Source organism: Lucilia cuprina, chromosome 4 (assembly GCF_022045245.1).
Source record: "Lucilia cuprina isolate Lc7/37 chromosome 4, ASM2204524v1, whole genome shotgun sequence".
Classification (NCBI taxonomy): domain Eukaryota; kingdom Metazoa; phylum Arthropoda; class Insecta; order Diptera; family Calliphoridae; genus Lucilia; species Lucilia cuprina.
Genome location: NC_060952.1, coordinates 83,039,462 through 83,065,100, shown reverse-complemented (window position 1 = coordinate 83,065,100; position 25,639 = coordinate 83,039,462). Strand labels below are relative to the sequence as shown.

The 25,639-nt window shown below is 29.4% G+C and overlaps 1 protein-coding gene across 1 annotated transcript in view; it reads right to left on the bottom strand.

The window, feature by feature from the left end:
* LOC111675992 (tyramine receptor 1) overlaps positions 1–25,639 on the bottom strand; it is an 89,851-nt gene that overhangs the window by 10,651 nt on the left and 53,561 nt on the right. Inside the window, exon 4 of the mRNA XM_046947938.1 lies at positions 523–1,847. Within this exon, the coding sequence (XP_046803894.1) occupies positions 523–1,474 (952 nt within the window). The 5' untranslated portion in view covers positions 1,475–1,847. The remainder of the gene's footprint in view (positions 1–522; positions 1,848–25,639) is intronic.

Sequence of the window (25,639 nt, the reverse complement as noted above, 5' to 3'; positions counted from 1 at the left end):
ACTAGACTATAGACTAGACTATAGACTAGACTATAGACTAGACTATAGACTAGACTATAGACTAGACTATAGACTAGACTATAGACTAGACTATAGATTAGTCTACAGTTTATTCTACAGAAAATAAGTAGTATAGACTATAGTCTAGAGTATAAAGAAGATAATCGAATAGACTATAGACTACACTTTAGGCGAAACTACAATTTTTAAAGTCTTTGTAAAATAAAATGCCCCTTAAAGCAAGAAGACGTTTTAAGAATAATTATCGTTTAATAAATTTAACATAACGTTTTTCTTTTAAAGTTGCAAACTTCTTTTAAAACCATGACAACACTAATGGATGATAATAAAAAATTTCCCACGTTTTTTACTGCTTAAATGGGTAAAAAGTGCAAAATAATAAATTTGCAAATGATTTGTAAAATAAACAAAACTGATTTTTCACACTCATTTAACACAAACCAAAAATAAAGAACACCAAAACGGAAGTATAAAAGAATAACTAAAGAAACAACAACTTACCAATCAAATGTACTGCTACAGCTGGTGGCATAACAAATATGCCAACCAGTAAATCCGCCACCGCCAGACTCATTACAAAGCAATTTGTAACCGTTTTGAGGCGACGTGTGGTTATAACAGCCAATATAACCAGAGTATTGCCAATGATGGTGATCACAATGAAAGCGCAAAAGACGGCTATAAGACAAATGCCCTGCCACGACAAAACGAGATCATAAAAATGTGACCAGTCATCCGATGATGTCAGCGATACATTAACACCCACTTCAATTAGAGGCGATGAGGGTGTTGAGCCAGCTGCTGCAGCAGCAGACGATGTGGCAGGCGATGATGATGCTGATGTAGAGGCGTTGGCTGATGAAGTGACCGTTGAAGTGGAATCATTTAAATTGCCATACGTAATGACCGATGTGGAGGATGATGATATGTAAGAAGCAGCTGAGGATGACGATGCCAATGATGATGATAATGATGACGACGAGGAAGTGGCTAAAATAAATGTATTGTTGAAAATATTTTCATCGTAGGCCGCCAACGATGAGGCATGAGAATTATCATACACAAACTTAAGACGTTCATGTGTAGAGGTGGCAGTTTCAGCTGCTGCCACTGCTGCTGTTGAGGCTGCTGCAGTTATGGCATGTGCAACATATGAGTACATGTAGGGATTTTTTATTTGTAGTCTATTAAAATTGTTCGTATAATAACAATGACCACACTTAACAGAGTCTGTGTTGGAGCAACTGTTTGTATTTGTGTGTTTGTATCTGTGGCAGATTTTATTGCTTTCCTTCTTGCCGCTATTGCTGCGATGGCAACTGTTGATGTATTTTGTTGTTTTAATATTTTTTATATCACAATTTTTTAAAGAATTTATTTCTTGTATTTCGTTAAATTTATTACAGTTATTTTCCTTATTCATTTGGGTATAATAAATAACAGTTTCATCCATAATGTTTTACCAAGCATACTTTTGGTTGGCTACTTTATCCACTCGTTTTTTTTTTTCTCTTATTTTTACAAGGATAATTAAGCCTTCTTTTAATTTTCACTAAAAGAGATATTTTTATTTGTGTTTCTTCTTTTTTTTTGCCTTTTTTTATTATAATATTTTTCTTCTTCGATATTTGTATGTGTATTTTATATCTTCTGTTTCATTGACTTTCATTGGCCTCGTTTAATATTCGTAATTTGTTGCAGGATTTAAATAAGAAAAAACACAATAAAGAATTCAACTTTTATGGTTGTCACTCTACGTGTAGACTTGTGCTGTAAGTGCGTAGGTGTTGCTGTTATTTCCGTGTCCTTTTTACGTGTTTATTGTCCTGCAAAAGAATTAAGAAAGGAATGGAAATTTTATGTTAATTTAAAAAAAGCGTTTCATTTTTAATAAAAAGATTTAAAATGAAATCACGTAAGAGTTTAACGATTATTTTTTAACCACAATAACTACAATACGTTGATGTTGTCGTCGTCATCGTCACAAATGTAGTAAAAATATATTGAAGAATTAAACAAATCTCAGGAGAATTCAAATTAATTAAATAAAAATTTTTAAAATTGGGTTGGGCAAGGATTGAAAAATACTTTTGCTATACAGTTACTCAAATAAAAAATATTTCAAAATACTTTTATGTAATTTTTTCCCAATTTTATCACAATGCTTAAAACAAACTATTATTGCAAAATGAAACTTTAATATTAAATTTTTAATAAATTAATTCAATGTATATTGTTTGCATATGTATGGACTTTTTATATAAAGGACTTTTGCAGGATTGTTTTTTCACAAAAAGTACTTAACATAATAATAATGGACTACATTTTGTAAAAGAGATATTTCTATACAGAATAATTTTTTTGAACAACAGGACCATTATTCGAAAGGTCCTGTTGAAAATAATAGACTATTTTGTAAGAAAGCACTATTGTTTCTAAAAGGGAATTTTTTACAAAAAAAAAAAAAATACCCTACGAAGTTTAAAAACAAAATGTTATTTAGTTTTCATAATAAACCATTTAACTTGAGTTGTACCCTGACTCAGATATACGATTAATTGTTGAATAAAATGTGGCCCTAAAACTATAGAGTTCATGAGGTTCATCAAGGCTAGTATTGAACTTGGTTTTTCAGTTGTATGGGGGATAGGTGAAATAATGAACCGATGTTTACCATTCTCAATAGGCTTTATCCCTGGAACAATAGAAGATCATGTACGAAATTTCATTAAATTATCTTTAAAATTGCGACTTTAGTTTGATTGCAATGTTTACATGGGCGGACAGACGGACGGACGGACAGACGGATGGATGGACGGACGGACTTAGCTATATCGTAGTGTAATTTAAAGTTCTCTAAAACTGAGTTCTAACGATTTTTATTGACATATTAAACATTTAACGTAATTATGAACCCAAAGGCACTATTCGGAGGTACGGTTGTAAGTGGCTAGGCGAAATAAGGGATCTATTTCTACCATTTTCAATAGCTTTCATTTTTGAACCAAAAGAAGAACATGTTCCAAATTTCATTATATTTTCTTGAAAATTGCGATCTGTAGCATGCGCACAAGGTTTTCATGGATGTACGGAAGGACAGAAAAACAGAAGGAAAGACGGACATAGCTGAATCGACTCGGAAAGCGATTCTGAACCTAATGGTAGACTTCAAGGTGGTTGTGGAACCAATATTTTGGGTCTTACAAATATCAGCACAAACGCATAATACCATCCCCTCTATAGTGGTACAGGATATAAAGAACTGTCCATTAAAAGGGTTTTTGTTGCAAAAATATTTACTTTCACAACTTAGTCTTTATTAAAAAAGTCTCCTATTTACCAACATTGATATTTGAACAAGAATCTTTGTACGACCTCTAGCGTACTCAAAAGCTTATATAGACAGGCAGAAAGACAGACAGACAGACGGACATACAGACGGATAGGTGGAAGAACGGACATATAGATGTAAAAATATCTGGCTCATAAAGTGTTTCTAAACCGACAAAAGTTATATTATAAAAAAAAGACTTAAAAATGCCCTTTTCCAATACAAAAAGCAAAAAAGTCTGAAAAAATTAACTAAATTTGGCACTTTTTGTAAAATATGTTTATATGAACTTTTACCATACTAATGCACTTTTTGGTAAAAGTATATGAAAATGATCTTTTACTATATATATGCACTTTTGCAATAAGGTTGCATTTGCACTTTTGCACTTTTACTATAATTACACTTTTAACATGAAAATATTCATCTACCACTAAAAAAAGATCACTTTTGCCATAGAATATATACGTCTACCGTAAAGTGCACTTTTATCATAAAAATTCACTCTTAACTTTTTCTATAAAAATGAACTTTTACAAATAAAATTCACACTTATTCTTTTGCCATAGAAATGCATTTTCCACATATAGATACACTTCTACTGTAAAAATGCAATTTTAAAAATAAAAACTAACTTTTATCATAAAAATACACTTTCGCCATACTAATACACTTTGCAATGGAAATGCAGTTTTGCAATGGAAAATTAACTTTTTTCATAAAAATACATTTTTGTCATAAAAAACAATTTTGCCATAAATTAAAACAAAAATAAACTTTTACCTTTCAAAATGAAATTTTCGCATAAAAATGCACTTTTAATTTAAAAGTGCACATTTTTTTTATTAAAATACAAATTTCTTAAAAAGTAAATATACACAAAAATAATGATGAAACATCATTTATATGTAATCATCATCATAAAAACCTTATTAATAACATATAACTCCTTTCCCTTTCAGCAACTAATTAATTCCAAAACATTAATTAGCAATTGCTATTACTTTTAAAAAATTTCTAAAATTTTCAAAAATCACACTTAAATTTATTAAAAAATTAAAAAAAATATATTGACTTTAAAACATTCATTAAAAATACTTATTCAAGAATAACAGATGTTTCACATATTGTTGTTATTAAAGAAAATTTCTTTTATTGCACAAAACTCGGTCAAGATCATGTAAAATGTATTCAAATGAAATTATACACATGTTAATGAATATTTTTTGATGCTAAAAGAAAAAATGTAAAATTGTCTATTAAAGTTTAATAAAACAAATGTATTTCCTTAGAAACCCAGCATAAACTTAGCAATGAATTGCAATCACTTATCTGTTAATATACTTTTCAATGACTACTTCATATCGTCCTGATTATAGAGAGATAGTGAAATGTAACGTCTTACTTATCTTTCATTTTCGTTAAGGATTTATGTTCACTTATTTCTCTAATTATTTGTAAGCGATTGTGCCTCCAATAATATTACCATGTTAAAATAATGAATAAGAATTCAACTACATAATAATGAAAGTTTTTGCTGGGAATCTTGAATATATTTCTTTATATAAATTTTATTTTTATTCATATTTTTTTTCTTAATTTCAACTTTCTAGTGGCAAAATGGAACAAAAAAAAACAAACTTGCCTTAGAAAAGTTTGTAATTAAATTCATAAAATGTTTACAAGAAATAGTTTGTAACAAGTTTTTTTTATGTTGTAGTAAATTACCGGATAATTATCCTACACAAGACGTTTTCTTCTATTGTTGATGTTGCTAGCAAAGGGAATTGTAAGAAAATGTTAGAAGAAAAATGGTTTTATATATTGTTGTAAAAAGATGTAAAACAGAAGCTTTTATGAAGATGTTAGTTTTGTGTTACTTTTATAATGTAATTATACCCTACCAGGTAGTTATGAATAGTTATAAGATGCTTAATATACTACACATAACTTTTCATGCCAGATTTTGGTCGTGCTGAATATGAATCAGATTTTCTAAATTTTGAAGTTGCGTGTCTTTAAATTAAGTTGCGTGGAATAGATATTGTTTCCGTCTGAAAGTCTATTCTATCAATTTTAAAATGAAGGTCTAACATCTTACATATTTTCTATAAACTTGGAGATATCTTCCACTAAATCATGAAAACTCATAGTAGTGGTATAGTGCAGAGAGTACTATGTTTTATAAATATTGCTTACAACAGTCTAAATTATAGTAACCACACCTATCCTAGGGTGTTCTAATCGGCTACAAATCACTTTTAGATTTCACGTACCAATGTCTGTCCATCTACCAACTTGAAAGGTTGATATCTCGGAAGTAATAGAAGTTTATTAAACAATTCAATTACAAAAGCTATAGATGAAAATGACTCTCTGAAAAGAGAAGTTATGTCAGATGTTGGGCCTCTATTAAAAGTTGATAGAATGTACTCTTATAACGTCTCAAAAAGCTAAAGCTTTCCATATTCGGCTGTGCCAAATCTTATATACGCTTCAGCACTGTGTGTTAAAAACAACAGTCAGTACCAAAAAGTCCTCTTTTACATAACTTGTTTACTTTATTCACACTCTACATAAGTACTTAATTTCATGTTTACAGGTTTATTATAGAAAATTCAAAAGATACCTATTGCTCAACATACATAAAAAAAAGTACAAAAAAATTCACTTTTTCCAACTTAAGCCAGGCTCCACTTACTTAATTTTATGTTTCTAGCCAATAACAACACACTAGTGCAGCTCTCGCTCTGACACTCTCGCTCTGCCTTGTTTTTATAAACAAGAGCACAATAACAAAACTAACCGTATGATTATGTATTTTGTTTTTGGCAATTTCTGTTTGAGCATGATTAAAATTTCTCAATTTTTGATGAAATTTTCAGAGGAATTGCCTCGGAATTATGCTCATATCTCCGTTATTTATGGACCGATTTTGCTTATTTTAAATAGCGATCTTTCCGAAACCATGTCTAATAGACTCCGATCTCGATGATATCTGGCGTCCTCTAAAAACTGATTTTAACAAACATACAGACAGACAGACGGACGGACATGGCAAATTCGACTCCACTATCTATAAGGATCTAGAATATATATACTTTATAGGGTTGGAAAATTATATTATAGAAATTACAAACGAAATGATTAACTAATAAATACCCTTCTCACGAAGGTAAATGGTATAATTACGTTGTTTCAAACTTCCGAACATGATTTCAGATGCGATGTATGAAAGAGAGTGTGAAAAGTATACTTTGGTGAGTGGGTTCCCTCGGAGGCATGTTAAGTTAACGAATTGGTGTGATGGTTAAAAGATTGGGGATCAAAAGTATCCTTGACTTTTCCTTGAAATTATTTGACATGGGGTTAAACCAGAGAACCACATGAGTTGTTAAGCGGTAGCTAGCAGGCTAAAGTTTTGTTGTCTTATCATGTCCATGGAAAATGTCTCTTTAGAATGCACAAGGTGACTGTGGTCTAAACCTAAATTCGCGGGAAGATAAATTATATAATAAATTCATATAATTTACTTGATTGATTTATGTTTCGGTCCACCCCCTCTAAATGCTGTCGCCGATTCAAGTGGTTGTCAGCGTAAGAGATGGTTTTGCATTTGGGAAGTTAAGCAACGAGACAGTGCTTTAAGTGCTTCGGCAAATAAGTTCAGCATGAGGGTGAAATATATCACCGTTAAGTCATAGTATGGTAGTTAGTAAGTAAGTAAGTAAGTAAGTAAGTAAGTAAGTAACTAAGTAAGTAAGTAAGTAACTAACTAAGTAAGTAAGTAAGTAAGTAAGTAATTAAGTAAGTAAGTAAGTAAGTAAGTAAGTAAGTAAGTAAGTAAGTAAGTAAGTAAGTAAGTAAGTAAGTAAGTAAGTAAGTAAGTAAGTAAGTAAGTAAGTAAGTAAGTAAGTAAGTAAGTAAGTAAGTAAGTAAGTAAGTAAGTAAGTATGTAAGTAAGTAAGTAAGTAAGTAAGTAAGTAAGTAAGATAGTTAGTTAGTTAGTTAGTTAGTTAGTTAGTTAGTTAGTTAGTTAGTTAGTTAGTTAGTTAGTTAGTTCGTTAGTTAGTTAGTTAGTTAGTTAGTTAGTTAGTTAGTTAGTTAGTTAGTTAGTTAGTTAGTTAGTTAGTTCGTTAGTTAGTTAGTTAGTTAGTTAGTTAGTTAGTTAGTTAGTTAGTTCGTTAGTTAGTTAGTTAGTTAGTTAGTTAGTTAGTTAGTTAGTTAGTTAGTAAGTAAGTAAGTAAGTAAGTAAGTAAGTAAGTAAGTATGTAAGTAAGTAAGCAAGTAAGTTAGTTAGTTAGTTAGTTAGTTAGTTAGTTAGTTAGTTAGTTAGTTAGTTAGTTAGTTAGTTAGTTAGTTAGGTAGGTAGGTAGGTAGTTAGTTCGTTAGTTAGTCAAATAAGAAAATATACATCTAGGCCTCTATCAGGCCTCTTGTGCGCTCCTTTACCAATAACTGAGGTAGGCATCTAACCCACCATCTCTGCTCTACACTAAACACTAAGCACTAACCTTCCGGAAGCCACATTAACTGATATAAGTCTTCTTAAGTAAAACTTGTAAAAGTTTAAATAATATATTCATAGTCATGCTTTGTATAGGTCAACACAATTTCGATTTGGCTGTGTCTTATAAAAACAAAGTGCATATTATTTCTGTTGCTCAAGCTACAATTATATTGTTATTACTTAAAACTAACCCAGCAAAACTTTTTAAAAAAATCAAACAAAAATTTTTTTCAAACTTAAATAGTAAAAATATTTAATTTAACATCGTTTTGATATTTAATTATTTTTATAAACATTTTTTTTTAGATTTTTTTTAATCAAGCTGCTTTACTGGGTTTTTGTTTTTAAAAAAGTTTTATGAACAATAGTATAAAAAGCTGCAAAAAAAATTGTTGCAAAACATTTTTATTTAATACTTCGTACCATAAAATTGTTTACTTATGCAGATGCTGATACAGAAGACAGACCATTGTCTAAAGGATGACAAAAAAGCTTACAACATTATAACTATTTCAGAAAAATTCTGTTAAAATAATGCAACAGAAAAAATATTTAGAAAAAAATCCCATTAAAAGATTCCATAGCAAAATCTAAACTACTATACTACTGGTATATTTAACTTTTTACAGAAAACAAAAAAAAAAAAAAACTAAATAGAAAAATAAACAAAGCATAAAAGGGACTTTAAAGGAAACTCAATGCGTGTAGGTGTGTGTGTAGTAGTAATAATAGCTAAAGTATCCTTAGACTTGTTACATCACAGGATTTAAGAAGCAGATAATGTTAGTTTTTTTTTTGTATTAGCAAACAAATAGCAATTTTTGTTTTTAGTTTACTTGAAGAAATAAGTAAATATATTGAGTTTTAGCTAGAGAAATAAATTCAATAAAAAAACAAACTTTTTCTTGTTGGTTAAATAGAATTATGAGTTGTGACAAAATGTATAAGATAATTTTAACACAGGATTGTGTTAAAATATAAAGTTAAATAAAAACATATTGTTGAAATTTTTAGTTATAAATAAACGGAATAGAACCATGTCGAATTTTACAGCATATAACTACTGCATCCCTAATTGCGTTCTCTAAAGTAGAGTCTCTACGCGAGGAATCCTGTATAAAAATCATTTATTCTTTCATAACCAGTGTAAGCAGTAGAAAGTGCTCTTCACAATCTCTCTTGACTTAACTACACTGTCGACTAGTGTTTCTACCGATCTATAAACCAATCCATTAACAGGACTTTTATTTGGCTTCTTATTAAGTCCATGGACTAGTCTATAAACTTGTCATTTAAATAGTCTATGACTTATCCTATTGGAATAGTTTCATGACTTGCCTACTATACTGACTGGTCCAGACTAATTCATTGAATGGTCTTAAAACTATTTAATAATGGAATAAATTAAATAGTGAAATGGCTGGGACATTAACTAGTTTATTAATTAGTATATTGTCTGGCTATTTATCTAGTCTATGGATTATTCTATAAGTGAACTAATCAATTGACTGGTATAAAGAAAGTGTATTAGCTAAATCATTGAGTAGTCTATAGACTTATTTATTCACTAGTACACTATGAGCTACACTATTGGCTAGTGTATGGATATATTTATGAAATAATCCAGTCTACACAGAAAAAACTGAAAATGAGTTTTAATTATCAAAATAATTGTATCAAGCAAGTTTTGCACCTATAACCAAAATGATGATATCAATTACCAAATTTGTAAAAAAGTAAAAATATATATTTTTTTTCAAATAACGAATTAATCATAACAATTAATGTCAATAATTGAGACAATATTAAAAATTGATTAATTCATTAATTGTATAAATTAAATATTTAATAAATATAAAATTGTTTTTTTTAATTAATTTATTAATCAAATAAATTAAACTGTTTGATAGAGAATTTTTTATAAATCAATTAAGAAGGTGATTAAAACTATCAAATTATTAATCGATTACACACAACGTTAAAGGAATACTAGACCTTTAACAATGCGTTCAGCATTTTGAAAAATTTTCACTTTATTGACACAATTTAACATATAAAGTGTTTCATAAATTGTAAATAAACTTGAATATTATATGCCTAAAATTTTATGGACTATTTAAGAATTATAAATATTGCTAGCACAAAAATTCAAAAAAAAAAAAATATTAAAAATAAATCTAAAATAGAAAAGAAGGCGAGAAATTTTTTTTCAATCAATTAAAAAATTACTTGAATTAATTAAAAATTTAATCAAAATTTTACAATTTAGTTTCAAACAGTTTCAAAAAACGAGATAATTAAGACAAATAAAAATTTGTTTAAATAAAAAATAAAGAAAATTAAAACATGTTAATTGAAAATAAACTACCGATAATTTTTTCTGTGTACGGATTATTCTAGTATATAGTATAGTACATATTTTATGGACTTGTCTATTGAAAAGTTGATAGACGAATCTATAGTCAGACAGACAGACAGACAGACAGACAGACAGACGGACGGACGGACGGACAGACGGACAGACAGACAGTCAGATGGATAGACAGACAGACATATCTTTGCCAACTGTACTATTTGAGAAATAACAAACTTATCTTTACCTTTCTAGTTAGAAATTGATAGATATATAGACTGATAAATAGACAGACGTACAGACGGACGGACAGACAGACAGACAGACATATCTTTTCCAACTGTACTATTTGAGAAATAATAAAAATTTTTTTTAACTTTCTCGTTAGAAATTGATAGATATATAGACTGATATATAGACAGACAGACGGACAGACAGATAGGCAAATATATAGACATATCTTAACCAACTCTACTACTTGCAAGGATCTACTATAAATAAAGTAGAAACATAATACTTATTTTTACCTCTCTCGTTAGAAATTGAAAAAAAAAATAAAGTAATGAGACTTTTAGGACGGTAAACTAATTTTTTATTCATTTAACTACATCTCGCCTTAAGTTTATGTAGACATCTTATATACTTGCCTTAGGGGCTACATTGTATTATATTCCCATTATTGTACTAAATAAAATGTTCATCCAAAAAAAAGGTCAAAGTTCAAATTTTAGTTTTAAACCAATAAAAACAAAATGAATCCCTACAATCACTTAAATTTTTTGTTCAATTTCAGCCAACTTAGTTTTATATTAAAAAAAAAAATTACTTTAAAGATTTTCAAAAATTCCACTTAATCGTATTTGCTTCTTCCTTCTCGTAATCTCATTTGAGAAAAAAATAAATAAAAAACAATATGCTATACTGCAAAAATATAAAGCTTTGAGTTGATGGGCCTTCAAAATGTTATTTTACTTTAATGTTCTTTATTAAATATTCGTTGAGGAACAAACATTTACATGTTTATAAAAAATTCAATGTAAATTGTTATTAAAAAAATACAGAAACAAAATATTGTGTACATAATTAATGTTGTACTTAAGATGTAAATAATTTTTAAATTTTACAGTTTTAATAGGATGGAATAATGAGGTATCAAAAAATAAATTTGACTTTCTTTTAAATCTGTCTTTTTAAAATTTTTAGCTAAAATTTAAAAAAAAAATCTGTAAATTATTGTACACAAAACGTATTCTTTTATATTTTGTTATATAAAATTACAATTTTTTATTTAGTGTAGTAATTTTTTTCATTCAGTACAATGGTACGTATAACTATTATTAAATTCTAAAACGTTGCTTATACGTGTGTAACACATATCGCCAAAACAATGAAATGAATAAAATAAATAAATTAATAAAATTTATTACATACATACTTAATAGAGTAAATTTTAGTCACAAATTTTTTCTTCACAATATAAATAACATAAATTTTATACCGACACTTAACTTACACAATTTCACTAGATTAAATAAACATTTCCAAACTGCTCCAGAAATATACAATATACTATTTCCTTTAAGTTTTTAAAAATTATCATATAAACATTAAATTTATATCCTTTCTACTCAAAACTGGCCTTGTTTGTGGTCATCATCATGTAGTTTTATTTTATATAAATATTTCTTTCTGACTGTACATTAAAATTATTGTTCTTAAAAAACAATGCATAATCATACAAAGGACATAACGTCACCATATGAACACATCATTGAAACCAAACCAAACACAGTACTTAAAAAAAGACAAATGTACAACAAAAGCAAACTACATTTAGTAGGGCGTTTCAATTGTAGTATATAGTAAATGCTGCTGTGGCTACTACTTTATAGTTGAAAATATACATTTATGTTTTTTTCTGAATGATAAAGTTATTTTGCTGGTCATAGTGATTTTAGAGGATTAAAAATACGAGGGCATGTATGTAAAAATAATGTTAACTTTAGCAGAACTAGAACTGAACTAGAACCGAACTAGACCTGAACTAGAACTGAACTAGAACTGAACTAGAACTGAACTAGAACTGAACTAGAACTGAACTAGAACTGAACTAGAACTGAACTAGAACTGAACTAGAACTGAACTAGAACTGAACTAGAACTGAACTAGAACTGAACTAGAACTGAACTAGAACTGAACTAGAACTGAACTGGAACTGAACTAGAACTGAACGATGTTACGTAAGTAAAGAGCTCATTTTAAATAAAAAGCTCTTCGTTTACCAACATCGTTTTTCCTCTAAACACTTTATGTATGAACATAATATTAGTATTTCTTTCAAAAGGTCAGTTATTAATGAAAAAGAAGAAAAGACCAGAACCTAAATAAATACTATGACAAAAAGATAAACTTTTACCAACAATAAATGCACATAACAGAACAAAACTCAAGAAAAAAAGCTAAAATTTGTGGCAAAAATATTTTGGTAATTTTTAAATGCAGATGTCTATAAAAAGAAGAGAGCGAAATATTACCAACTTTATGGCACAAAAACTGTCACAAGCAAAAGTTAAAATTTTGTTAACTTTTTTCGAGATTCTGTTTTAAAACAAAGATTTATAACACAGAACATAAGTTTTGTAAAGAAAAAAACAATTATTTTAAATAAATATTGTATTTTCAAAATATTTTAAAAGCCAGAATGCAAATAAAACGATTTTAATTTAAACACAACAAATTTCTAATTAAATATTCCTTCAAATTTTCATTTCCTTCTTTAAATGCTTGGAAAACATGCAATTTAAGAAAAACTCATTAAAACTAAATCAGCTCGTTAAAACTATGTCCTTTTGGCATAAATTTAGTGTCGCATATTAATCATTTATAATTTGCCTCACATATTATTTTCAATTAATTATTGGTTAGACGCAAAAAAAATCTCACAGCAATTGGGCGTTAATTTTATAATTTCCCTAACTTTATTTATAACCCCAATAAATCTCTTGCAAATTATATTGTGGTTACAAATATTTATTAAGCAAATATGCAAATTTATGTGAAAAATTGAGAGAAGAAAAGCAAAAAATTGTTACAATATGCTGTTGTTGTTTTTTACAAAAAGGCTTGAAAAAATCGTTTACATCCGCAAGCAAAGTGACCTACATTATGGCAGGACTTCGTTTCGTCTTTTCTTTTTGAATTTTTAAGTGGAAGAAAAAAAATTTATCCATTTAAAATACACACCCTAAAATTTGTAACGCAAATTTTATGCAAAATTGTGTCGAAAAACGCATTTTATATGAACGAAAAGGGGTTTGACATAAAAAATTGTTTGTTTCTTTTTTTAAATTGTGCATTTTTAATTAATTGTATGTACTTACATAAACAAATTTTACGGCGTCATAAAATCTTAAGTCAAAGACATTTTGGTTTAAAATGATTTTGTTAAGAATAACCTAACAAACAATGGCATATGAAAGCTAGCCATTAAAAATTAGGAAGATCTATTTATGTTTATAATATAGAGAGAACTTGGAATGCTCTCTATAATCGTATTTTAAGCGTAGTGAAGTGTGGAGGATCTTACATCGAGGGTATGGTCACTTATGTACCGATCCTCATAAAATTTGTTAGAAATATTTTTGGGCGTTAGGAATTTACTTATATCGAATTTCAGCGCTCGTATTTTTATGCTCGCTACTCGTATTTTTTAAGCCAGTAATGGACGTTAAAGTCATTTTTTGGAGGAGACCATATATGAGGTGCAGGGTCAATTATAGAACAATCCTTATACAATTAAGTATAAAGATTTTGGCTCACATAATACTTATTTGTGTCCAATTTTATCGCTGTAATGTTTAAAACAGTTATGACTGTTAAAGCTGTTTTCGAGGAGCCAATTATATGGGAGCTATATGAAGATTTTTAATACTATACAAACCTTACATATAGGGAATATTTCTCTAAAATTTCAACCCTCTAGCTCTTACCATTCAGATTCTATCGAGCTTTCAACAGACAGACAGACAGACAGACAGAAAGATGGGCGGACAGACAGACATGTCTAGATAAGGACCTTGAATATATATACTTTTGCTGGTCTACGATCAATATTTCGATGTGTTACAAACAGAATGACAAAATCAAGGTACCCCCATTATATTTAATGGTGGATATACAAAATGAATTGCTCCCCTAAATTATGCGTATACTTAATATTTGTAATATTAATATATTATTAACACGTATACGTACTGGTGTCGTTAAAAACAGTGCAATTTCGCCAAACAACTTTCTACTAGAAATGAAAAAAAATAAGATTTTAAATTAAGTTTTTTTTGTTTATTCTTTATGATAAGGGCTTCAACATTGCAAGAAGTAAAACAAACTTTTTTAACGTATTGCAAGATTTGAGCCTGAGGAAATGATCACCAATTCTGTGTGCTCTCAAAAAAATGCATTATTTTGAGCAAAACTGGATGACATAGGTATTTTACCACGTATATGGCTATAATTCCTTAACATAATACTACATATACTAAAATAGAATCAGGATTCTCAGCTACTTTGAAGCATCTATAAAAAGAACTTATGCTTTTAACTAGGAAATATAAAATCGTTTAGAATACTAAACTTTTAATGAAGTGTGTTTATCTCGTTATTTCTGATATGTATCCCCCAGAGGGTAACATAATCTTGATGAAATTCCTTTCTTGGCATTATTGCAATAATGGTGAGAAGCTTATTCTTGGAATGATTTCACATTAGTGAAATCAAAAAGTGTGGCATTACGGAGACTAATGTCCAGCAGTTCTTGTCCTGGCTGGGCTTTGATAATGACAATTCGACATAAATGCAGTTTAAGTCAAAAATCGCAAGGAGAGAAGTACTGATATATTCAATACCATATATGTCTGGATTCACTCTGCGGTACTGATGCCATCACAATGTGTTATATTTCTGAACTCGTTGAGTATCTTTTATACTTCGCATAGTAAAACACCATTAAATATTCGAGAATTTTCATGTTGATACTTTATTCCGTATATGATCTTAGAATAAAATTGATTTAAATTGGTAAAATTTTAGGAAAAACTCTTCTGTCTCACGGAAGACTAGTACTGATATCATTATAATTCGAAAAGTTCTCAGTGGTGTTGCACTTTGGAAGTTCTGTATTCTTTATATTGCCCATATGTATGTAGATGCTCTTGTCCTTGTAAACAGAGCTTTTTAAAGTTTAAGAAAGCTACTTGATATGTTAACAACAGGTGCCTATGATGGGGTTGATCGAACTTGTAGTAGGCTCCTTCTAGTTGGAATATATTATTCCGAAACGATAACTCTTGGCAAGAGGCTACATCAACATGGATGTCCTTCATAGAAGTCATGCAGCAAATAGAAAGTACTATGGCCACGTTATCTACTTTAAGAAAGTATCATCCAGACTTAAACAAATAGATCAAAATCTAAAGAAAAAGATTGCAGTGAAATATTTTCGAACGTATTGAAACTAAAACTTGCAATCCGCTACATTTCTCATTAACATTTATCTCAATTTATTTTATATCCTTATTTATCATCAGTATAATTTTTCCAAAAATTCTATATACAGCTTCTGCATTTAAAAACTCACATTTTACTAAATCTAAGCAATTTGCGTTTTTAAAGGATTTTAGTAAAAAATGCTTTTCATGCAGAATTTCTACATAAAATGCATGTGCTATTACTGTACTTTTAATAAGCTTAACATTCAACTGAACTTTTTATAAAACTCCAGAAATTCTTCATAATATATAAGTGTATGTAAAATTTTTCAAATAATTTTTATTTATATAACATACATACTTGCTACAAAAAAAGGTTCAGAGCTATTGTGTAATTTGAATATTTTAGCATATAAAATGTTTTTACTCTAACAATATTCAAAACTTTTACATTGCATTTTAACAGTTTTTGTTCATTCAGTTGCAGTTTTTCAAAATAATATTCCAATTGTTTAAATGGACACAATGTATAAGGGAGGCACTCTTAATGAATACGGTAAAGAATTCAATGTAATTGTTTTGTTTTTACTGGTCAGATTTGATAAAGAACTACTGTTTAAGGGATTTAATCTTCTATATATATAAAAGAGAGAACCTATAATCATGAAATTTTGACAGTAGATGTGTTTTTGGTTATGTAGATCAACTAAGGAGGGATTTTTGGAAATTTGCACATTTACGAGTAAAAAAGGGGAAAAAACGGGTAAAACAGGTTTTCTTAAATATCTTACATAATATTAGTGATACAAGAAAAATTTTAAATGCGCCTGTATCTACTCTTAAAATGAGCAGATGGGTGTCTGGTACTTTTTTGAAATTCGTACTTTCAAGGGGTAAAAATGTGTAATAAAGGTGATTTTGGTACCTTTTTCAGCCCTTCATAACTTTTAAACTAATTAACATAATCAAATTTTTCTAAATATTTTGGATACATCACTCAAAATTATAAGACACCTGTTTCGTACTTTTTTAAAATTCAGTCCTTTTTGGGTGTAAAAGGGACAAAACTGTATTTATGGTACTTTTTTTTAGCACATTAAAAAAAACTTTTTCGGTTTATTAAATTATTCATATTAAATTACGGACTAATTCTGTAATATTTATTGTAATAAAATTTTTGTTATTTCACTGGGTAAAAAAGTACCAAAAAGGGGAAAAACGGGAAATTTAATTTTATTCAAACTCATTGAGTCAACTTTTATGAAATTTCAAAAATTAATTTATTTACTCACACAAAGTAAGCTTTTGGTATATTATTTTGGAATTCGAGTACTAAGGCCTATATAGGACCAAATTCGAGTAAATTGTTTGGTACCTTTTTTAAAGCACAATTTTTCTGGAATAAATGAATGCAGATTTGAATCGTTTGAGTTTTGTATGTGATATATATGTAGATTTAAATGCGGAACATTTTGTAAACCTAATTCTCGAAAAAGTATACTATTTTTATTAGTACTTTCACTTAGGTACACTTTATTCCACTTTTGGTACTTTTTCTTCCTTCAAATGATACTCCATGTATGTTCTTTAATATGAACTGAAAACACATGATTATTAAACATTGAATAAAATCCTTTAAGAGACAACTTTTTAGTACTTTTTATCTCATAAATTGTACTTTTTTAATTTTCTAAAATATTCAACCTAGGAACATTAATTTTAACATACATGGTCTTGACTGAATAATACTCTGGAAGTGGTAACTATTTGGTACTTTTCTATTCTTTAAATGAATTTTTTATAATGGTTAACCGGAACATACGGTCCTTATTAAATGAGAATTTATTGAAAGAGATCTTTGTACTTTTTCGTTTTTCCAATGGTACTTTTTGATATTTTTACGATATTGAACATAGTTAGGGTAGTGAAGCACCCAGGGTATGCTAGTGTATAGATAAATCATTAGACTAAAGACTAAATTATGGCCATTGGTAAGATAAGTATCCTCCGGTAGGTTAGTCTGGTAGACCGGAGGTGATGGGTTAGATTTCCACCATAGGCACTGTTTAAGGAGCACACAACAGACCCGAAGAGACCTAGATGTCTTTCTTCAAAATAACCAAGCAAAAATTCAAACAAATTACTTTATTATTTTCCAAGACAAGCCGGTGTTAAAATCATTACTTCTTCAGGTCTTTTTCAGTGCTTCCATGAAGTAGATTTTACGTGTTTTTCGCTTCTTTGTAAGTTTTTTTTTGCTGTCAACTAAGACCTAACTAGTTAGTTAGCTAGTTAGTTATTTATTTAGTTAGTTAGTTAGTTAGTCTACTAGTAGTTAAATTAAAATTATAAGAATTGTAAAATTTTTTAATACAAAACAAGCCACACTAATATCTACAGACATGAATGAGGGTAATGGAAAATACTAAAATAGGTTTAACATTTTACCACATACTCACTCTAATACATATATTTTTAAAAATTCTAAATAAAAACCCTACAACTTTGATTTTCCGTTCAGGAAATTAAATTTGGCTAAAATTAAAATGAAAAAAAAAACAACAAAATGTTTGCTCTTTTGTATATCATTTTAATGAATGAACTGCTAATATTTGCGCTTTTGCTGCTCCACAAAATCTGCCAGTGAAAACTATTTGCTTTGGGCCAGATACGCCATTAACTGTAATCACCACACAACTAGGGTAAAGCAATTTTTTTTTGTTTTAATTTTATTATCAAGTTTAAAACTAAATTTTGCTATTAACGATTATAGCTGTATCTCTATCGGAACGTGCTGCAAATGTTAACTTTACAAAATACTTTTAAAAACTATTGGGCGTGCATGAACATGCAAACATAAAATAACTTTTTATATTTGCAACATTTAGTTGCAATTTTATCATATTATATTGAATACATGTTAAAGTATGTAAACCAGAGAAAACTCCCACAAATAAATACAAACTGTGTAAAACAGTTTGAAGTTAATGGTTTAAAATGAACAATTTTCATTTTTATAGATAAGCATCAAAAAAGATTTATAAAAAAATATGTTGGAAATCTAATGGTTAGCAAATTATAAAATATCACAAAAATTTTTTTGGCAAAATACATATAAGTTATAAAGAGTACTATTTGCAAACCACTGTTTTGCAAAAACTATAAACATTTAATATTATTACAAACATTTTCCTATAGTCACATTAAATTTATTTATTTATTTTCAATTTTTAGTTTTTCTCTATAAATATTAATAGTTTTATTTAGCTCTGTCACCCTTTGACATTTAATAAATTGTTAAAACACACTTTTTAACTAAAAGCCCCCAAAATAAATACAAATTGTCATTTTCATAGAAAATTCTGCACGTAACGAAAAGTTTCTATTCATCACCTTGCAACATCTGCAACAAATGGTGATCTTCAATATTTCAAGTCATTTTAACCATGACTACGAAATATTGAATAATAATTCATCTTCTACAGGTTGTAGGAAAAAAACTTACTTTATTGTGTTACATTTTTTTTTTTTTTTTGTAATTTTTTACAAAAAAGAAAAACTTTCGAAAGTCATCTTCCATTTAAGTTGAGAAAACTGTCTAAAGAAATAACAAAGTTAAAGTTATTTAAGTGTTGGTGCTTTTTCTTTAGAAGAAGGTTGTAGATGTCAATATTTCGAAAATGAATGAAGTGTTTAATATTTTTTTACAGAAATGGCACTAAGATAAACAAAAATTAAAAAAAAAAAATACAGATGACTAACTAACTTACTAACTAACTAACTAACTAACTAACTAACTAACTAACTAACTAACTAACTAACTAACTATCTAACCAGCTAACCAGCTAACCAACTAAATAACTAAATAACTAAATAACTAAGTAACTAAGTAACTAAATAACTATATAACTAAATAACTAAATAACTAAATAACTAAATAACTAAATAACTAAATAACTAAATAACTAAATAACTAAATAACTAAATAACTAAATAACTAAATAACTAAATAACTAAATAACTAAATAACTAAATAACTAAATAACTAAATAACTAAATAACTAAATAACTAAATAACTAAATAACTAAATAACTAAATAACTAAATAACTAAATAACTAAATAACTAAATAACTAAATAACTAATTGTATTACACAATACAAAGTTATGCCACATTATTGATGGAATCACACAATAGCCAGTAAGTAATCCGGTGACAATATTCTTCCAATGTGCTTCCGAAAATTTATGGCTCGGGGAATACCAAAGTAGGGGATGATCCCTACTTATGCAAAGCATTGTGTTGGAACTAGAAATATAGGTTCTGGGAAGAAGGATATAGGGAGTAGTGTTTGTGAACTTTTGATTTAAATCTTCTTAAATCTAAAGTGGCAGGGAATACCTGGAAGTTTGTTCCACATACGAACAGTGCGGCTGAAAAATGAATTTTCCCTGTAATATGTTGTGCGGTCAACTGGCCAATCTACAACAAATGGGTGAGTTCTTGAAGAAAGAAAGACGTGTGTTACGCAAGAATATACGGGTATTAGGAACAAGTTCCCTAATTTCAAAGGAACACATTTCATTGAAGTATCGATAGAACAGTGAATCAATAGAGTTGGATACCCTACTGTTACCTATAAGTACCTTCGCCCTCTCCTGCACGCGGTCGAGTAGTTTCAAAATAGACTTCGTAGCTTCGGCCCATACATGAGAGTTGTATTCCATTTTCAGTCGGATATAAGTGGTGTAAATAATAAGTTGATCAGATGGAGTGAAGTATGTCTTACATCGTTTTAAAAACCCAAACACTTGAATGCTTCTTTCGACACTTGAAAAATGTGTTTAGTCCAGCAGACATCGCACTGAATTTTCATGCCCAGAACATCAAGAGTTTCAGATTCCTTGTCATTTACACCACCCATATACATATATAGATGAAACAACAATATCTGCCAAGCGTTTCTGTGTTTTAAAAACAACATTGAGTCTTACGGGCGTTAAAATCGAGTCTGTTACACGACCCCATTCAGAGATTTTTTTCGTGATTAAGCGATTCATTCATATTGCGCCTCATTGCTCCAACCTCTAGAGGGTTTGACCTATGATGGAATGAATAAAAATGGCAGATACTGCTGTCATCGACAAAAGAGTAGATAGAGTTGGAAGTTTGACATAGAAGGTCATTTATTTAGATAAGAAATAGGGTAGAGGAAAGAACGAAGCCTTATGTTACCCCTGAATTTATCATAAACTCATTTGATGAGATCCCATCTATAACAACTCTTATAGTGCGATCTCTGAAAAAGCTCGAAATAAATCAAGAGAAGTTATTACCGACATCAAATGCAAAGTTTTGATACAAGTGCATCTAGAGCCACCACTTTACTTTCGCCAAAATGCTGAATGGAATGACACCATTTCTCTGAGAGGAAGGCTAGTAAGTAGAGCCACCTCTACGACAGCCATACTTTCGGTCGTTAGGTAAATTGTTGATATCTAAATGCTTGACAAGATGGAAATTTACCATATTTTCCATAACTTTAGAAAGTGCTGAACAAATTGCTATTGGACGGTAATTTTCAGCATTATTAGCCTCTCTCTTAGGAATTGGCGTTACATTAGCAATCTCCCAGCATGCAAGAAATTTGCCGCATGGTATAGAATGCTGAAAAGCCTTTTCTGGTGTTTCATAAGATCTTTTTTGTTTGTTCTTTTATTTCTGAAGTTCATAGAAACATTGGATGTGAAAAATTAATAAAAATTCCTTAAACACAATTTTTGTTTTATATTCTCTCATTGACATTATCATTAATAACAGTAATAACCTAATACTTGTGATATCAATCCAATCAATAAGGATTCTCCTTTTTTATTTCATTTTATTTCATGTCTTCGTATTTAGCTTAAAGGCTAAATACGAAATAATAGCCCATAAATACATACTTATTGTCTGTATATAATAAAATAAATCTTCTATAATTCCTTTAGAGCCACACAGACAAACAATAAAAAAAGTGGAGAAATTAATTTAATAATACCTTTAGGCTACTACTACTGATCCATTCATTATAAGTACAATTTCATTGGTAAATAAATATTTGTATTTTAATTTATCATTCATTCGATTCCCTAAGGATGTATTTATTTTGATAGTGGAAAAAGCCAATTGGAATTAATAGAGTGTGACATATTCTTAGGAAAATATCCATAATATGTGAAAGTATGTCAAATGTGATAAATGTCAAAAATAAATAAATAATATTTGTTTGGATTATTATTAGTATTTATGGATGGATAAATAGTTGAATATGTTAGAAATTTTATTAAACTATAACAATATAATAGGGGTATAACGAATTAAAAAAGGCTGCAACAGAGATGGAAAATATAGTACTATTTCACTTTTGTTAACTAAAAAATTCTTATACTTGTGTTAAGAAAACTGTCCCTAAACTAATACATAAATATATTAGTCAGTAGACTTGGTCACATGCTAATCAGCAAAGGTCCTCAAACCGCTAGCCTGACTTACGAAGGGTATGTTTAAAGAAGCCTTGTTTGTTACATATAAAACGATTGTTCGGTTGTGCTACTTCAGTGCATGCACCTGCACTCAGTGATACCCAGTGGATAAATATTTAAAGCTGCCAAAATGCTGCCATAAAGACTGTATGGGGCTTGAAACATCATCTGTACGGGAAAATGGAGATTTTCCGAGTCAAAGAACATAATAACATGTTGAAAAACCAATTCCTCCTGGTATGTCGTCGAAGGAGTCATTATAACATTAACACCACAAAGTTGGATACTACCTCGAGACATGTTAGTAGGAACATACACAGATACATGCAGGATACATTAGACGGCATTTTTGAACAACACTTCTAGAAGGCAATCGATTCCGCGATCAAGACATCACATGGATTTCTTACTTGGAGGTCGCCCACCGCACAACAGCAAATACAGAAGAAAACGTGCTGCGGAAGACACGAGTAGTTCTGGCACAACTAACAACGGATTGGAACAACAGACTTAATGCCTACTAGTCACACAGAGATCGTGTCGTTTTCAACGAATGTCATGAATATGGTCAAGGTCCTTATGACACCCAACACAAAATTGGATACTTTCCCGAGGCATGTCAATAATATATGGAAGATACATTAGATCAGCCCTCGTATACGTATATTTGAACAACTCTCATAGAAGGCAATCGATTCCTACTGATCATGCAGAGATCGTGCCTTTTCCAACAAATGTCCTGAATATGGTAAAGGTCCTTATGACACCCACCACAAAGTTGGATACTCTCCTGAGGCATACCAGTAAGTACATAAACAGATATATGCAGGATCCATTAGATCAGCTCTTGAGCAAGACTCATAGATTGAAATCGATTCCGCGATCAAGATATCACATTAATGTCGTATTTGGAGATCAATCACCGTCCAAAGCAAACACAGAAATGAAAACCTACTTCGGAAACAGGAGTAGTTCTGGTCCAACTAACAGCGGAATGAAACAACAGGCTTAATGTTTACAGGTCTCACAGAGATTGCGCCGTTATCAACGAATGTCCTCTATGTGATCAAGGTCCTCATGACATCTACCACATATTCAACTGATCTGCTCTATTTCAATTTTTCCAATGGATTTTTGGACGCATCCAGTTTAAGTAGCACAATATTGAGAATAGATATTGATGTGGAACCGCCAACTAGTTTTTTGTATAGCTTTAGCTCTTACAATAACAACTTATCCACAAACAAGTCCATAAATTGGTTAATAGACTTTTCTCTATACTAATCTATAGATCAGTTTCGTTCACAGACAGTCCATATACAAGTCGTTATACGCAAAGAAAATACATGATTCAAAATGTTTACCATAACTATATTATAATCATGATAATATTATTTACTGCTTTTGTAAGCAAATTATTGTTATTTTAATTACCCTACACCACTATAGTGGGGAGAGTATTATACGTTTGTGCTGATGTTTATAACATACCAAAATATTGGTACAATACCCACCTTAAAGTATACCGATCGATTCAGAGTCATTTTTTGAGTCGATTAACACATGTCCGTCCGTCTGTCCGTCTGTCCGGCTGGCTGGTTGGCTGTCCATGTAAACCTTGTGCGCAAGGTACAGGCCGCAATTTTCAAGATAATTTGATGAAATTTGAACCAAGCATGTTTTTTGGCACAGGGACGATTGAAAATGGTTGAAATCGGTCCATTATTTCAGCTAGTCCCCATACAATCGTACCTCCCGATTTGTACTTTTTATGCCATAATTACGTCAAATATTCTACTATCTCTCTAAAAATTGGCACAAATAAGTTTTATATAAGTATAAATGACACTGAAGATTTTCGTAAGGATAGGCCCTTATTTGACCCCATACAAACCCCCCTTAAAAAAAATTCTTAAACGTTTAAAATTGACTTGTAACCATTTGTATCGCAATGAAACTCAATAAAACTAACTTTTATTTAAAAATATATCCTTTTTCCAAATTTACTGAGGACCGGCCCATATTTGACTTATATAAAGCCTCATTTAGAAATTTTAGTTTTTTATTAATAAATTGCTTAAATATTTTGGAATTATGGTAATATTTAACAAAAAAGTTTCTTTATAAAAAATAAAAATTTTAAAAATATACTCATGGTGCAGGGTATTATATGGTCGTCCATGCCCGACTAAACTTTCCTACTTGTTTTATTTATGCGGCTCTGGTATGTTAGAGCTCTAGTCTGGAAGATCTGGTTAAGAAGCGCACAATAGGCCCGATAGAGAAAGAGGGATATTTTCCAACTGGATTATTGTATAGTTTTAGCTTTTATAAGAACAACATCTAATCCATAAACAAGTCCATAGACTAGTAAATAGATATTTCTCTAGACAATTTCATTGAACAGTTAAAAATTACAAGATATTGCAGAGAATAATACATGATGGTTACTACTATGTTCATGGTAACAATATATTGTTGTTGTAAACAAATATTAGTTATTTTAATTTTATTTAGTAGCTTCTCGTATGTAAGTTGTTTAAGTTATAGTCTGTTAGGTGTGCTCGGTTTCCATCTGAGGCACTGGGTCGATAAAGGCGTTGGTCTATTTCTCCCGATTTGATGTATATAGAAGCATGATTAAGCAGGACTTTTAAACAAACTATCTAATTTAATTTAAGCAATATTTTTGTTACTTTTAACAGTAATATGTTTAAGATGACTATACAAAACATATTATGTTATTTAGACCTATTTTGAGGACAATGTTATGATTAATAGAAAAATATTATGATAAAATATTACAATATAATATATATATATATTAAGACTATGACTATAAATCGAACCAGATTATGGTTACAACAATTATGTTTTGTTCTTCTGTTTTTAGAAGAGTCAATAGACTTTTCTGTGAATTAGTCAGTGTTTTATTTAAACCATTTTTTTTCATTTCAACTCTAATCTTAATTAAATTTCACTTACTTATGACTCACTTGTAGAAAATTTTGCATAAATATAAAATATTTATTTTAAATATCTACGTAATATTTATTCCCTAAATTAATTGAAAAGATAACTCTACCACCACCACTTAATGTAAATTCACACACAATTTATTACTTTAGTATTTATCTTTCTAATGACGCCTTTTACAAATACCTACATACATATTTATGAAAACAAATTCTATTTCTAAATAGATTACTTATTTAAAAATTGTATGCCGTCATAATTTGTTTTACTCTAAAATATCTTTGAAATATACTTAAGTATAAACACGTGACCATTAATCTTGGTCAATATTGATAGGCGTTGATCGGTAAATACTGTTTGAAGTATTTGATTATGGGAAATATTAAAGGAAAACGTAAGTACTTATGAAGAATTATTTTAAATTTGGAATGAATGTA